This window comes from Petaurus breviceps, unplaced genomic scaffold (assembly GCF_028583685.1).
Source record: "Petaurus breviceps papuanus isolate PSGF00001 unplaced genomic scaffold, PetGlider_PUasm1.0 90919, whole genome shotgun sequence".
In the NCBI taxonomy this organism is placed as follows: domain Eukaryota; kingdom Metazoa; phylum Chordata; class Mammalia; order Diprotodontia; family Petauridae; genus Petaurus; species Petaurus breviceps.
The window spans coordinates 27,630,168-27,646,480 of NW_027187378.1; the positions used below are offsets into that span (position 1 = coordinate 27,630,168).

The 16,313-nt window shown below is 36.3% G+C and overlaps 1 protein-coding gene across 1 annotated transcript in view; it reads left to right on the forward strand.

Annotated features, from left to right (window-relative positions):
• MSRA (methionine sulfoxide reductase A) overlaps positions 1-15,711 on the forward strand; it is a 280,483-nt gene extending 264,772 nt beyond the window's left edge. The window contains exon 4 of the mRNA XM_069075967.1: positions 15,551-15,711. Coding sequence (XP_068932068.1) covers positions 15,551-15,696 — 146 coding nt within the window. The 3' untranslated portion in view covers positions 15,697-15,711. The remainder of the gene's footprint in view (positions 1-15,550) is intronic.
• Positions 15,712-16,313: the final 602 nt, after the last annotated feature.

Here is a 16,313-nt window from a genome sequence, read left to right on the forward strand (position 1 = left end):
CCTTCCTTCCTTCCTTCCTTCCTTCCTTCCTTCCTTCCTTCCTTCCTCCTTTCCTCCCTCCCTCCTTTCTTCTTTCCTTCCTTCCTTTTTTTGTCTTCTTGTACAAAGTGACTAACATGGAAATGTCTTACATGATTGCACATATGCACATTGGATTACTTAGTGTCTCAGGGAAGGGAGAGGGGAGAGGAAAGTATAGAATTTGGAACTCAAAATTTAAAAAAAAACCTAAAAATCGTTTTAACATGCATTTGGGGGATTTTTTTTTTTAAAGAAAGAAACAGTTTCTCAGGCCCCAAAGTGAACCGAAATCATTCATGCCAAATTCAGTTGTTAATCTAAATTCTTAGGAAACTCCTTGGAAAAAGAAATCAGGCTACCAGTGTCACTGGGTGTTGGGGGTTTATGAGCAGAATATATCTTGGCAAAGCAGTGAGCCGAGAATTCCCTATGCTGTCCTTGTGTTAGACCAGTGGAATTTTAAATATCTTGCCTCAAGCTTTGTTTTTCTTTGCCCCAGGCAAACTGTTCCACATATTTTTCAGCCCCTGGTCTGGTATTGCTGCTCTGGCTTAGTGAGCTCAGTCATCAGCTCCATGCTCACTGTCCTTAAGAATTTTATTTTCTCAAATTGAGCCCCCTTGTTGATCTTTTGTGTTTTGCTGATCCAGTTAGTTGCACTTTGTTTTCCATCAGCTTCAAGAACGCCCTTACCCTAGATGAATTGGTTTTGGTTTAAGCACCTAAAAACATAGGGAGTAAATATACAAGCTGAGTCCCTGGTAATTTTACATACTTCTGCTACCCTTCTGGTCCATAAAGACCTGAAACAGTCCAGGGAAGATTTTCTGCTCCAGGGCTGAAATGCAGTCAGTTGTGATATTTAACATGGAAAGGCTTCTTTATCAACCATAGTACACAGTGACAGTGGAGAATATGTGTGTGTGTGTGTGTGTGTGTACATGATGTCTTGAAATTGGAGAGGAGACTTCAAAGAATAATTTCTCAAATGAAAGCAACATTAGAAATTGATGTGGGCAGAAGGTAATTAGCTGTCATTAAATACAGAAAATATCAATTAGATGCTAATTGCTCTATGGTTTGTTTTATTTTGTACAATTAGAGGTAGGTGTTCTTAGTTTTTAAGTAGGTACATACAAATACGTTCATCCAAGAAGGAAAGCTTCTTGAATTTTTGGCATGATGTAAGTTTGGGTGAAAAAAATGCAGTGTGTAGATTTTTTTTTAAAAAGAAACCTCTCCTGACATTTTAGTAGAATTAAGAAACCCTTTATGAAGAAAAAAGTTTTTTAAATTCCCTGTTATTAGCATATGTCCATAAGACTTCAGATGGAATGTTAGAGATATTATTAGATGGAATTATGAGATTTATTATTGTTTAGAATATTTTATTGAATGTTATTTATAATTTAATTAGATTAGAATATTAGATAATTATTGAATATTAGATAGAACCTGAAAATTTTGGGATTGGAGAGATATAAGAGAGAGAGAATGAGGCGGTAGGGTGGATGGATGGGAAGAAATGGGTGTAGTTTTCCTAAACATCTCCCCATTTACCTAGAAAAGGCAGTCACAGGCTAAGGAATAGAGACATAAAGTACCTGTGCCAGGCAAGAGGTACATTACTTAGTTCCTCAAGAGTCTTTATCTGCTAATGGGAACAGGCATCCCTTAGGCCCAGAGATGTGAAATGTTTTGCTAGAAAGGCACAAACTGAGTATTAGTAGCTATTCCCTCTTTTAGGAATAATCTAGGACAGAAGTTGGTTCTTAAAGTGACAAAGAATACTCCCTTCCCCCAACCCCCCCCCCCCATCCTGTCCCCTGGAGGGGTGTCTTGAGGGTCCAAACTCTTCTCATAATACTAAAACGTTTTTATTCCTAATTTTATAAATATCTATAGATATAAACCCCATAAACAAGATCTTTTTGAGGTTTTTGATAATTTTTAAGGGTATAAAGAGTTCTGAGACCAAAATGTTTGAGAACTGCTGGCCATTTGAAGCTTTCTTTCAAGGGATACATGATTTTCTCCAGACCATGGAAAATGCTTCTAGTGGTTTTCTTTTCTTCCTTCTCCTGTAGCTCTCTATTCTGAGGTACTGGGTGCTGTCCCTAAGAACTCAACCTCATTCTTGCTTTGAACTCCTGAGGTCTGAGCACCTTTAACAGAAACCTTTAATATTTGACAGAATCACAGGCACTCCGTGTTGGAAGGAACTTGAGAGATCATTGAATCCCACCCATAGCTAAAGCAGGACCCTTCTCCATGAGAGTCCTAACAAGTAGTCTTATAGTTTTTTTTTTTGTCCTCATGAGGTAGATGATTCACCTTTTGGATAACTTAAAATTTTAGGGAGTCTTCCCCCATATGTTGAGCCTAAAATTTCCTTTTTTGTGCCCTTTGATCCTAGCTCTGCCCTCTGGGGTCAAGTCAAACAGGCCTAATCTATCCTCCAGTGACAACCCTCCAAATATTTGAAGACCTTCACCCCTAGATTCCCTTTCTCTAGACTAAATATTCCAAATTCCTCCAACCAGTTCTTATATTTCATGACATCATGTCATCATTCTGGTTGCCCTTTTCTGGACTTAATACAAATTTTCAACATCCTTGCTAAAACCCAAAACTCAACAGAATGAATGCTCCAGATGAGGTTTCATGGGGTTTGATCAGAGTGGAACTCTCATCACCATTTCTGGGCCTCTGGCATCTATCAGAGCAGCCCAAGATTGCATGAGCCTCTTTGACTGCCACATCACAACGTGGCCTCCCTCCCTGGAGATAAAAAGCCACACACAGATCTGGTACTGAGACACAGCAGCGTGTGGCAGTCCTCTTTATTACCAGATCCCCTCACTTGTTTATTCAGGTGTGCAAACACCCAAGTGAACCAGGATGATAAAGCTACAAGCAGCATAGATACTCTTTCTGCTCACAGATGAATGCTGCTGCCTTCTCTTGTGTGAAAACAGAGATGCCTGAATATTTTTTTCCTTTCTTTCTTCTCTCTGTTTTTGCCCTGACTTCCCACCCTGTACACATATATGTTTGTTATTCTTTCTGTTCCTTCGCAGCTTTGTAAAAACATGTGTCTCTCACAAGACCCCCCCATTTGTCGTTGTCTTCACTATTGGCATCACTGTTCAGTCCCTTGAGTGTATAGTCAGTGTATAGTCTATTACATAGTAGTATATATCCTTTCTAAATAATTGGTTTAACTATGAATGGAAAGGGTTCTCATGGAGGCATGTATCTTTTCAAGGACTGGACTGTAGTGTACAAAGAGAGGGTTGACATCCTTCCCTGCCTGCCCCCCCCCCCCCACCAAACAAAAAGGAAGACTGGGTATTTCTGAACCTGGTTGTTTGTCTTTCTCAGAATCTAAATGAAAACTGCATACTCCTATTGTCTCTCTCCCAATTTGCTAACCCCTGCTGGTTATTGTCCTATATAGCTTTTCCTCTTCTTGTTTGAACTCCTTTTGAAAGCCATCTAACTTCCTTTCCTCTCATTCAGTGCTAAACCCACTGCAGTCTGGCTTCTGACCTCATCACTCAAATGCGTGAGCCCTCTCTAGTTAGTTACCACTGATCTCTTATTTGCCAAATCTAATGACCTTCTTTCTCTATCCTTTTCCTTCTTGACCTCTCTGTTTCCTCTGACACTGTTGATGTCTTTTTCTAAATAGTTTCTCCTCCCTAGGTTTTTAGGATACTGTTGCCTCCTGTTTCTCCTGCGACCTGTTTTACTGCTCCTGCTCTGCCTTCTTTGCTGGATTTTCATCCAAAAACACCCATTAATTGGGTTTCCCAAGGGTCTGCCCTGGATGCCCTTCTCATCTCAGTTTAAGTCATTTCACTTAGTGATCTCATCAGTTCCTAGAGGTTCAATTATCATATATATGCAAATAGTTCCCAGATCACCCAGCCCTATTTTCTCTCCTGAGCTCCAGTCTTGACTCACTAACTACCTCTTAGACATCTTAAACTGGATGTCTTGTAGATATCTCAAACTCACCATGTCAAAATAATTCATTGTCTTTTCCCCCACAAACTCTTCTTGCTTTCTTTCCAATTTTCAAGGCAGCTGATTGAGCAATAGATAGCGTACTGGACTTGGAGTCAGGAAAACCTAAGTTCAAATCTAGCCCTAGACACTTTAAAACTTTGTGAGCCTGGGCAAGTCACTTTAAGTTCGTTTGCCTCATTTTTCCTCAACTATAAAGTGGGAATAATGACAGCACCTCCCTTTCAGGGTTGTTGTGAGGATCAAATGAGACATTTGTAAAAGGTACTTTAGCACAGTGCCTGGTACATAGTAGGAACTATCCTTCCACTTTATCTCTCTGCCTCAAGCCTCCTTCCTCCAATCCATTCTCTACTCAGCTTTCAAAGTAATTTTTCTAAAGTGCAGGTCTGATCTTGTCTCATCTCCATTCAGTAAAGTCCACTGACTGTCTTATCATCTAAAACAAGTTAACAAACATTTAACAAGTGCTTACTGTTAAGTCAGGCACAAATACCAAGTCCTCTGCTTATGCTTACTCCTTTCCAGCCACTCTACAATCCATTTATGTTGGTCTGCTTTAAATTTCTTGGACACAGGCGAAATCCCACTTACTGCACACGGCTCTCCCCTTAATAAGCCGCAGTCCTGCTCTCCAGTGACTTCTTTCTGAGATTACCTTCCGTCTGCTCTATACTTACTATGTACACAGGTCCTACCCTTAAGTAGAGTGTAGACTTCTTGCAGACAGGGGCAGAATTCTTTGCCTTTCTTTTTATCTCTAGTACTTGGCACAGTTCCTGCTGCATCGTAAGCACCCTGTCCTGCCATTTCTTTCTTCATAACACCTCTTGCATCTGATTTCTTTTCTCTACTCATCTATCTACTATAACAATAATAGATGTCTACATAAACACCATTTCCCTCAATATCTCCCTTTTTTGAAAGAGAGATGTCTCATATAAGAAATAGTATTTTTAAAGCTTAAAAAAAGAAAAAGGGGGGGGCGGCTAGGTGGCACAGTAAATAAAGCATTGGCCCTGGAGTCAGGAGGAACTGAGTTCAAACCCAGCCTCAGATACTTAACACTTACTGGACATGTGACCCTGGGCAAGTCGCAACCCCAATTGCCCTGCCCTCCCTCCTCCAAAAAAAAAAAAAAGGAAAAAGAAAGAGAAAAAATTAGCATGACCCATCAATAGACCAAAAAAGCCTAAAAATGTTTCCAATGTATAACACTTGTGAACCCTGCCCCTTCCCCATTTATTCAAAGAGGTGAAGTTGGGGCTTTTTCTCAAATTTTTTATTTCAAGCAGTGCTTGTTCTTTATAATTTAGCTACATTTATTTTGCTGTTCTGGTGGTTGCTTTTTTCCATTTATGTTGTCGTAGTCATGGTAGATAATTTTCCTTAGCTCCAGTTATTTTATTCTGCATCAGTTCATATAGATTCTTTCATACTTCTCTGTATTCATCTCATTCATCATTTTCCATAGTACAGTAATATATTTCACTATTTTCTTGTACTTGTTTAACTACTTTTCAGTTTGTGGGCTTCTACTTTATTTCCAATATTTTGCTCTTACAAAATTGCTGCTATAAATATTTTGTTATATATTGTTGTTAATAGTTTGTAATTCTTCTTACAGACTTCTTTTGTTTGTTTATATCTTTTGAACACTCATGCATTGAGAAATGACTTTTGGTATTATGTAGCTATTAATTGTTTATATATCTTGGATAACCAGGACCTTATCAGAGAAATTTGATACAGATTTTTTTTCCTCCCCATTTAACTGCTTCCCTTTTTATCTTAAGTGCATTCATTTTGTTTGTGCAGATGCTTTTCAGTTTTATGTAATCAAAGTTATTGATTTTATCTATTTTTAATTATCTCTATTTCTTGTTTGGTTAAAGAATATACATCTTATATATAGCTTTGAGAGGTATATGATCTATTTTGTTTACTAGTTTTTTTATATTATGATCCTTAAAATTAAGGTTTTTTTTTCAATTTTGAATGTGTTGTGGAATATAGTATAAAGTGTTGTTCTAAGTTTTATTTCTGCCAGACTGATTCCCAGTTTTACAAACAGTTTTTATCAAATGAGGAGTATTTTTCTAGCTAATTTATTTTTTCCGTATTATTAAAGACTGGGCTACTGATTTCCATTCTTCCTGATTCTCCATTGTCTAGTTGGTTCTATTGATCTCTCTTCTTTTTTAGCCAGTACTAGATGATTTTTTTTTCCTTTTTTGGAGGGCAGTTGGAGTTAAGTGACTTTCCCAAGGTCACACGACTAGTTTTTGTGTTGTGTCTGAGTCTGGATTTGAACTCAGGTCCTCCTGACTCCACGGCCAGTGCTTTACTCACTGCGCCACCTACTGATGATTTTTATGACTCCTGCTTCATACTATAGTTTCAAGTCTGGAAGTGCCTTCTTCATCCTTTCTTCTTTTCATAATTTCTCTTGATATTCTATATCTTTGTTTGTATAAATGTATTTTCTTATTATTTTATTAAGTTCCATAAAATATCCCCTTCGCAGTTTGGTATAGCACTAAAAGGTGTAATTTGATAGTGTTGTCATTTTTATTATATTGGCACAGCCCAGCCATAAACACTGAATATTCCTTCAGCTATTTAAATTATTCTTTATTTCTTTAAGGAGTGCTTTGTAATCGAATCTATACAACTATTTTGTGTGCTTTGCTAGATTTGTTCCCAGAAAGTTTGCTTTTTTATAGTTATTGGAATGAAATTTCCCTTTATATTATTGCCTCTTAGATTTTATCATTATTATTATATCGACATATAGTTGATTTTTGAGGATTTATTTCCTAACCTGTAACTTTGCTGAAGTTATTGTTTCAATTATTATCTTTGCTAATTTTCTTGGCTATTCTAAGTAAGCCATAATATCATCAAGTTATAAGGATAATTTTATCTCTTTTAAACATATATTTATGCTTTTAATTTCCTCTTCTTGTCTTAGTGAGTTTTCAGAATTATGTCAAATAATAGTAAAGAGAATGGTCATCCTTGATTTAATCTTGCTTTTATTTGGAAGGGTTCTAATGTATCCCCATTTTGGAAGATTCTTACTTTTTATTTTAGATAACTTCCTATGATATTCACTAATCTTATACTTTGTAGTTTTTAAATAAAAAAATTAGTGTTATTCTTAGTCAAAGCCATTTTCCCACATCTATTGAAATAATCATGATTTAAGCTACTTTTATTTTTAATATGTTTAATTTTATTTATTATTTTCCTAATGATGGGATCCTAATAAAGCTGCCCCCAGCCCCAATGTTTAAGCTTCATTATAGGCTGGCCCTAGTGAACGGCAGGCCCACTGCACCTTCCTAGGCACCCCTCAACCCCCACCAATGTCCTAACTTATGCCTCACTGCTCACTAGAAAAACAGGTGTGTCCCTGAACTATTAGTTCCCACAGAAACAACAGGTGTGTCCATATGATGGGAACCTAGCTACTGCCTCTACCTGGTCACTGCCCCCAGACCCTTTCCAATGAGAACAGGTGTGCAATCACAATCACATCATTCATCTAGCCCAAGACAGGACCACAATAGCTAGCCAGTTGGAGGGCAGAATGACTGGAATGTTTAACTACGGAACCGTAGATGGGACCCCTCCTCCATTACCTAATCCCTTAACAAACCCCTCCTCCATTATCTAATCCCTTAACAAACTCCTCCTGCCTTTTAAATATTAATTCTATGTAAATTTATGTTGTGTAATTGCATCTTTACCCTATAAAAATCTATCTTGTTTTCTCTAAAGTTGCTGGTTCCTCTTGACATTTAGCCTGCTTCATGAGAGGCGTCAATCTCAATAAATGCCTATACTTGGATTACATATGGTCTGACTCTGAATTCTTTGAGATGGTTCCAACCACTACAAATCATGAAACCGCAACAGTTTTGGGTGGGCAAAGCCCCCACCTCAGCAGTTTTTGGCATCCTTGGGTTTAAACGGAAACACTTAATATTGAACCATCCTTGTATCCCTAGTATAAATCCAACTTGGCCACAATTAATGATTTCTTAGATTAATCACTGTAGTCTTTTTGACATGATTTTGTTCAATTTTTTTGAATGATAGTGTTAATGATATTTGTTTTTTTCTTCTGTGCTTTGTTCTTCCCTGGTTTAGGTCTTAGGACTATATTTGTCTCATAAAAGGAATATAGTAGGATTTCTTCTTCAATTTTGAGAATAATTTGTTTAGTATTAATACTAATTGTTTTTCTGGGTTCTAGTTATATGACAAATAGGATGGAGTCCTATATATTTTCTCCAGTTGGCACTAACTCTCAGAAACCTTCCAAAAGAATCCATGGAACCAGAAATCAGGAAACCCAACACAGTAACGACTTTATGAATTAACTCTTAGAAAATTGCTAATCCTTAATGCTTTTACAGAGTATTCCTCCTCCACTAGCCTCAGATCTATGGTAGAGTGTATGGACATATGCTTGGGACTGATACAAACTTTCCCCTTTTGCTTCAGGGACTCTTCTGGTGCAGCCTTTTCATCTCCCACCCCACTGCAACAAGTGTCATGCATTTATTCTACTCAGCTATGGAAAGTGGTCAGAGATGGGTGGAATCAAGATCCCTACCTATAGTGGCTCCTAAGTTATGGACCTTCAATGCTGAAGAGATTCTGTCCAGAATACTCACCCCATGTGGTAACATCTCTGTAGAAGGCAGACACAGATTCAGACTAGTCAGACAATGAAAGAAATAGACATAGGAACAGAACCTCCCGACTGGGTCAAGAGTTCAGTATGAGTGACTGTATCAGGCTTGAAGGGAAGGGGACTAAAATTGAGCTGGGATCATTCTTGTCTTCCTAGAACCTACTTAAGGCAGGAAATGGGGCTGGTAAAAAAAAAATTCCCAACATAGGGAGATGCTGATACAGCTTTTTAGTTCAGCCCCATCAAAGGCAGAAATAATAAAAAAGAAAAGGAGTATAAAGTGAGAAAAGACTGAAACTACCAAAGATTTTGAGCAGAAGAAAATTCATTTTAAAACTTTGAGCCTAAACAGATAAATCAACAGAAAGTACACTAAAATTACAAGGAAGAAAGCATTAAAATATCAAAAAGAATACGAACTTCTTTAAATCAATATTATAAAATAAAGAAAATGGAACCATTGTCAGATCAAACAGGACCCTATGGAATCTCACAAAAGCATGAGACCACAATAGGATGTTCCAGAATGATTCAAAAGAGAAATGAAGACATAAAATAAGAAATTAGAAAGAAACAAATGCCAGAATTTATGACCTGCACATCAAAAATAATGAGCATAATGGAAAAAAAAAACCCAACCAACCTTTTATCTATGGTGAAGGGTTTCTGCCAAGAAGTGAAAGGAAGGATGAACTTGTATTTGAAACATACTGAATTGAAAGGCAACCTGAAATAATAGAAACATAAGTAATAACACTAAAAAAAGTATATATAATCTCTGTATAAAAAGTCATTGGTCTCAAAGGTAGTATATGAAGAGATAACTTTAGCATAATGAAAAATTGAAAAATCTGAACACTATGTTTCAGGAAATAATACCAGAAATTTCCCATGAACTTCTGAATATAGAAACTAAAGCACCAATTAAAAAAATTACCCACAGATCACTTCCAGAAAACAATATAAAACAAAAATAGAACAAAACCTCTGTCTCAAACTCTAAGATGGATAGTGGATATGTTTAACATTTCTTTTTTTTTTTTTTGCTTTTTTTCTTTCCTTTTCTTTTCTTTTCTTTTTTTTTTTTGCTTTTTGGAGGGGGAAAGGCAGGGCAACTGGGGTTAAGTAACTTGCCCAAGGTTACACGGCTAGTAAGTGTTAAGTCTCGGAGGTCACATTTGAACTCAGGTCCTTTTGACCAGGGCTGGTGCTCTGTTCACTGTGCCACCTAGCTGCCCCAGTTTAACATTTCTGGAGGCAAAAAAATATATATTCTGCAAGTGGACAGAAGAAAGACCTTCAAATATAAAGGGATAGTAATATGAATAATAATCACATAAGAAACTATAGTTTCTGCCCCCACTAGAAACTGTAAAGTGGAATAGAACAAGATTTTCTTAAAGTCAAGATGCATCCCAAATTACATTCCTTGAAAGACTGAGTCAAATATTCAACTTGTAAAAATTCTGAAAAGCAGAAACACAAAAAAAGTATAAATAAACTACTAAGGAAAGAATAAATAATTTTAAAAATACACACATACACACATCAGGGGGAGAGAGAGAGACAGACAGAGAGAGAGAGAGAGAGAGAGAGACAGAGAGAGAGAGAGAGAGACAGACAGAGAGAGAGAGAGAGAGAGAGAGAGAGAGAGAGAGAGAGAGAGAGAGAGAGAATCAGAGTCAGAGACAGAGAGAGACAGAGAGAGAAAGTAACATAACAGGATTAGGGTGAAGAGAAAGATAATTGAGAAATATTTTTCAAATTGCACGTAAGAATAAAGATAAAGGAGGAATTTCTTTTTTTTTTGTCTTTATTAATTTGTTTACTTTTCGTTTATAAGATTCAGTTCCACAATCCCTTGAGTTTCAAATTTTCTCCCTCTCTCTCGCCTCTGGGCACCCCCCGCCCCTCCCAGCCCTGCCATGGTGGCATGCAATCAAGTATAGGATCTGAAAATACTTTCACATTAGACATTAGTCAGGTTGTAAGGAAGGATTGTAACATATGGAATGAACAATCGGAAAGAGGAAACAAAACCAAACAAGAAAAAGAAAGAAAGCAGGTAGTTTGCTTTAGTCTGCATCCATACTCTATTCTTTCTAGTTCTTTCTCTGAATGTAGACATCTCCTTCCATCATGAGTCTTTTGGAGTTATCTTATAACCTTGCATTGCTGAGAAGAGTCCAGTCTATCAAAGTTGTTCATCACACATATGTTGTGTCTGTAATTGTGTACAAATTTCTCCTCGTTTTGCTCTTCTTACTCCACATCAGTTTGTATAAGTCTCTCCAAGTAAATATGAAGTCTGTCTGCTCCTCATTTCTTATAGCACAATAGTATTCCATTACATTCATATACCACAGCTTGTTTAGCCATTCCCCAGTTGATGGGCATTCCCTTAATTTCCAATTCTTTGCCACCACAGAAAGAGTTGCAATAAATATTTTTGTACATACAGGTCTTCCTCCTAGTTCTTTGGGATACAAGCCTAGAAGTGGTATTTCTGGGTCAAAGGGTATGCACTTATTTATAGCTCTTTGGGCATAGTTCCAGATGGCTCTCCAGAATGGTTGAATCAGTTCACAACTCCACCAACAATGCATTAGTGTTCCAATTTTTCCACATCCTCTCCAGCATTTGTCATTTTCCTGTTTTGTCATCTTAGACAATCTGACCAGTGAGATGTGGTACCTCAGAGTTGTTTTGATTTGCATTTCTCTAATCAATAGTGATTTAGAGCATTTTTACATATGCTTATAGATATCTTTAATTTCTTCCTCTGAAAACTGCCTGTTCATATCCTTTGCCCATTTATCAATTGGGGAATGACTTGTATTCTTATAGATAGATTTGACTCAATTCTCTGTATATTTTAGAAATGAGGCCTTTATTAGAGACATTGTTTGTAAAAATTCTTTCCCAATTTCCCACTTCCCTCTTAATCTTGGTTACATTGGCTTTGTTTGTACAGAAACTTTTCAGTTTAATGTAATCAAGATTATCCATTTTGCATTTTATAATGCTTTCTAACTCTTGTTTGGCCATAAAGTCTTTCCCTTCTCCATAAATCTGACAGGTAAACTATTCCTTGCTTTCCCATATTGCTTACAGTATCAGCCTTTATATCTAGATCATGCACTCATTTAGACTTGATTTTGGTATACGGTGTTAGATAATAATCTATGCCCACTTTCTGCCATACATATTCCAGTTTTCCCAGCAGTTTTTGTCATATAGTGAGTTCTTATCCCCAAAACTGGGATCCTTAGTTTACCAAACAGTAGATTACTATAGTCATTGACTGCTGAGTCTTGTGTACCCAATCTATTCCATTGATCCACTACTCTATTCCTTAGTCAGTACCAAGTAGTTTTGATGACTGCTGCTTTATAATACAGATTCAAATCTGGTATGGCTAGGCCACCTTCCCTAGCGTTTCTTTTCATTAATTTCCTTGATATTCTGGACTAAAGGAGGAATTTCTTGCCACATAGGACATAAACTATAATTTTGTATACCTACTAAAACAATTCAGCTAGAGACTTTTGAATGCTTCTTCTTCTGCAATTCTTTACTGCCCTCTACCAAATCATACTTTATTATCTCCTGATATATATAGTTTAGGATAAGGAGAAAAACTGAACCTGGGATTTCATTTATAGAGGTAAGTTCCTAGATGAGGCAACTTTCTCTACTGCTGTAAGTAACAGTCTCAGTTGCCTGTGTCACTAAACAGTTGAGTGACTTGACCAGGGTCATTTAGTCAGTGTGTATCAGAGCCAGGAGCTCGACAAGGTCTTCATGATTTTTAGTCCACTTCTATCTCCTGTGCCATTTTATATTAAAAATTCTTCAGAGCAATTAAAAAATTCTGATTATATTTAAAGTTCATTATTAAAAAATATATAAGACACTAAGAAATTTCCATATGACAAAATGTGTGTTCTATTTTATTATTAGTATAAGCACTAGACACTGATGAGCAGGGCAGGTTATGCTCTCAGTCACCACAAAACTCCAGAACTGGGGTCTTATCTATGCATGATCAATAAATTCACATCCTTGCCCTTTTTTAAAAAATAATTTTTATTTAGTTCATTAAATATTTTACAATTACATGTAAAAAAATTGAAAAATCACTCCTTTTTTGCCTTTTGTAAAAATATTTTTATTTCATTAACTTTTTCCTAGCTATGTGTAAAAAAAATTGTAACAATCATTTTAAAGCTTTAAGTTCCAAATTATCCCCCTTCCTCTAGCCCCTTCCTTACAATAAGAGAGGGCAAGCAATATGATATCAATTGTATGGGTTCATACAAAACTTATTTCCATATTAGTCATGTCGTAAAAGAAGAGATGCACGCACGCACACACACACACAAACAAGAAAAATAAAGTAAAAAAATATGCTTCTGTTCGTACTCAGAGTTCATCAGTTCTCTCTCTGGGGGGCAGATAGCATTTTTCATAAGTTCTTCAAAATTGTCTTGTATCGTGGTATTGATCAGAGTTGCTAAGTCTCACAGTTGATCATCCTTACAATATTGCTGTTACTGTGTATATTGATCTTCTGGTTCTGCTCACTTCACTTTGCATCAGTTCATATAAGTCTTCCAAGGTTTTTAAGAAAGCATCCTCCTTGTTATTTCTTATAACACAATAATATTCCATTACAATCATAAAGTACAAGTTATTCACCCATTCCCCAATTGATAAGTATCTCCTCAATTTCCAATTCTTTGTCACCATTTTTAAAAATGCTATAAATATTTTTGTGCAGATAGGTCCTTTTCCCTATTCTTTGATCTCTTTGGTATACAAACCTAGAAGTGATATTTCTGGGTCAAGGAGTATGCACAGTTTTATAGCCCTTTAGGTGTAGTTGCAAACTATTCTACACAACTCTACCAACAGTGCCTTAGTGTCTCAATTTTTCCACAGCCCCTCCAGCATTTGTTGTTTTCATTTTCTGTTCTGTTGGCAATCTGATAGGTGTGAAGTAGTATCTCAGAGTTGGTTTAATTTGCATTTCTCTAATCAGTAGTATTTAGAATATTTTTTCCATGTGACTATTAATAGCTTTAGTTTCTTTTTCTGAAAACTCTCTATTCATATCTTTGACCATTTATCAATTGGTGAATGGTTTGTATTTTTATAAATATGGCTTAGTTCTCAATATATTTGAGAAATAAGGCCTTTATCAGAGAAATTTACTCTAAAAATTTTGCCTTGTTTCCTGTTTTCCTTCAGATTTTGGCTGTTTGCCACTGCAAAGAGAGCTGCTATTCTAGAACATATAGGTTCTTTTTCTTTTTCCCTAATCATCTTTGGAAATAGACCAAATAGTGGCATTGCTGGGTCAAAGGGCATAGGTAGTTTTAAGAACTCTTTGGGCATAATTCCAGATTGCTCTCCAAAATGGTTGGAGTGTTTCACATTTCCACTAAGTGATCTTCTTGAGAACAAGGACTCTTAGCATAGGGCTTAGCACATTGTAGGTGCTTAATTAATGTGTAATGACTTGACCTATAGATTTCCATGTTCTTCTGTTTCTAAATAACATTTTACATTGACCAACATTATAATTCCATATGCTTAACTTTTTTTTTGAAGTTTCTAACATAGATCAAGTAAGTGACAGTGAAATGCCTGGTAATTCAGCTTTCTCCCAGTTTTCTGTTGGGAGAAAGGAATGGAATAAGTATTTATATGGTGCCTACTATGTGCCAGGATTTGTGCTAAGCACTTGTTACTCATCTCTAATTTGATCTTCACAACAACCCTGCAAGGTTGGAGCTTTTATTCCCATTTTACAGTTCAGGAAACTGAGGCAAACAGGTTAAGTGATTTGCTCAGGGTCACACAGGTAGTAAGTATCTGAAGCTAGAGTTGAAGTTCTTGACCTACTGTACCATCAGTGGCCTCTGTTACAACTATATGTAAAATGTTCCTTATTGTTGGGGTTAGGAGGGCATTTTGCTTTATCTACTCTTGCCCCACCAAGGCTCAGAAAGGCTGTATGGGATTATAAACCTGTACAGAGCTTCTAGGAGTTAGTAATTATTGCTTATTACCCAGGATGACACCTGAAAAAAGGCTTATCATGGATGCATTAGGAAATTAATTCTGAAATAATCCAAGTTTGTCAGTTCACTAGAGTGGGCTTAGCTTTTAAGTCATTCATTATATGCAGCGGTAATTCTCAGGAATATAAATTAGTATGTTTTGGTTGATCCATGACATATCACATGGACTTTGGATCATCTGTTTTTAAAATAAAACAGTGGAAGTAATTTATTGAGTTATTTAAGGTATGAAATTAAATTAATAGGAAATAGTGCATTCATTTGAATTATATATGCCCACTGTCTATAATTTGCAGTGTAGTTTGTTGTTGTTCCTCCATATTTAAAGATGGTATGTATATCAAGAAAGCAGAAGAGCAAATGAATATTTATCCTAAATATAAATTCATGTTTTGATAATTCATTGATTAATTAAAATAAGATGCCTAAAATATATTCATTTACCTTTCAAGCAACAAGCTATGTGATTTGGGGTCTGTGGAGTTCAAGTTTGTGGCTTTGTAAGATTATGTACTGCCTAAAGAGAAAGTATCAGCTAAACTTATTTAAAAAATAGGAATACATGTATAATGAGCACCATCATACCTACATATTGGTGATTATTTGACTAGCAAATAATCAGCGAAAAAGTAAAGTCCAACATAAATATATAAGTGACTGACTTGTCATTGAAATATTCTTTTCTCTTGCACGTTTTCAGGAATGGGATGTTTCTGGGGAGCAGAGCGGAAGTTTTGGAACTTGACAGGAGTGTATTCTACTCAAGTTGGCTTTGCTGGAGGTTACACTTCAAACCCAACTTATAAAGAGGTCTGCTCAGGTAGGAAGATTTTGCTTTCTGGATGACCAATGTAGTGGGTACTTGGGATAGCTATGCTTTCTGTAGTATGTACACAATTCACAAAGGGAAACCCTCTCTGGGCTGACTCACTCATTCTAACTACTCCTCAAGTTGATAGGTCTAGATTCCCAGAGAAGATCCATCACCAAGTGGTTTCATTCACATTTATTCAGGTACTGAGGCTAATTCTTTGTGGGCAGATACATTCTCCCAAGTCAGTACTACAGCTCCTGCATCCCCATTGGTATAGTTCAATTATCACAAAACCAACCATTCACAATAATGACATTCTTAGATCTGAAATGTAAACGTTTATTTTAACAATAGGGCAGAAGAAATAAATATGTAATAGGGATGCGTATAGTAAAACAAATGTAGGAATAATAAATACATTGCAATCCATACATTAACTTGGGTCACACTTTCTCACCAATGTATTCAGTATCTTTGAGAGTGAATTAACAGAGTTATAGAAACACAGTGGCGAATCAATCATATGAATAAGGAAAATCCATGAACTAGGTTATCTCATAACTCTTATTTCTGTCTCAGATGCTGTCTATAATATTTTCTTGATGAAGTATTTTCTGTGTTGAATAGATTATTCACTGCTATGTTGAGT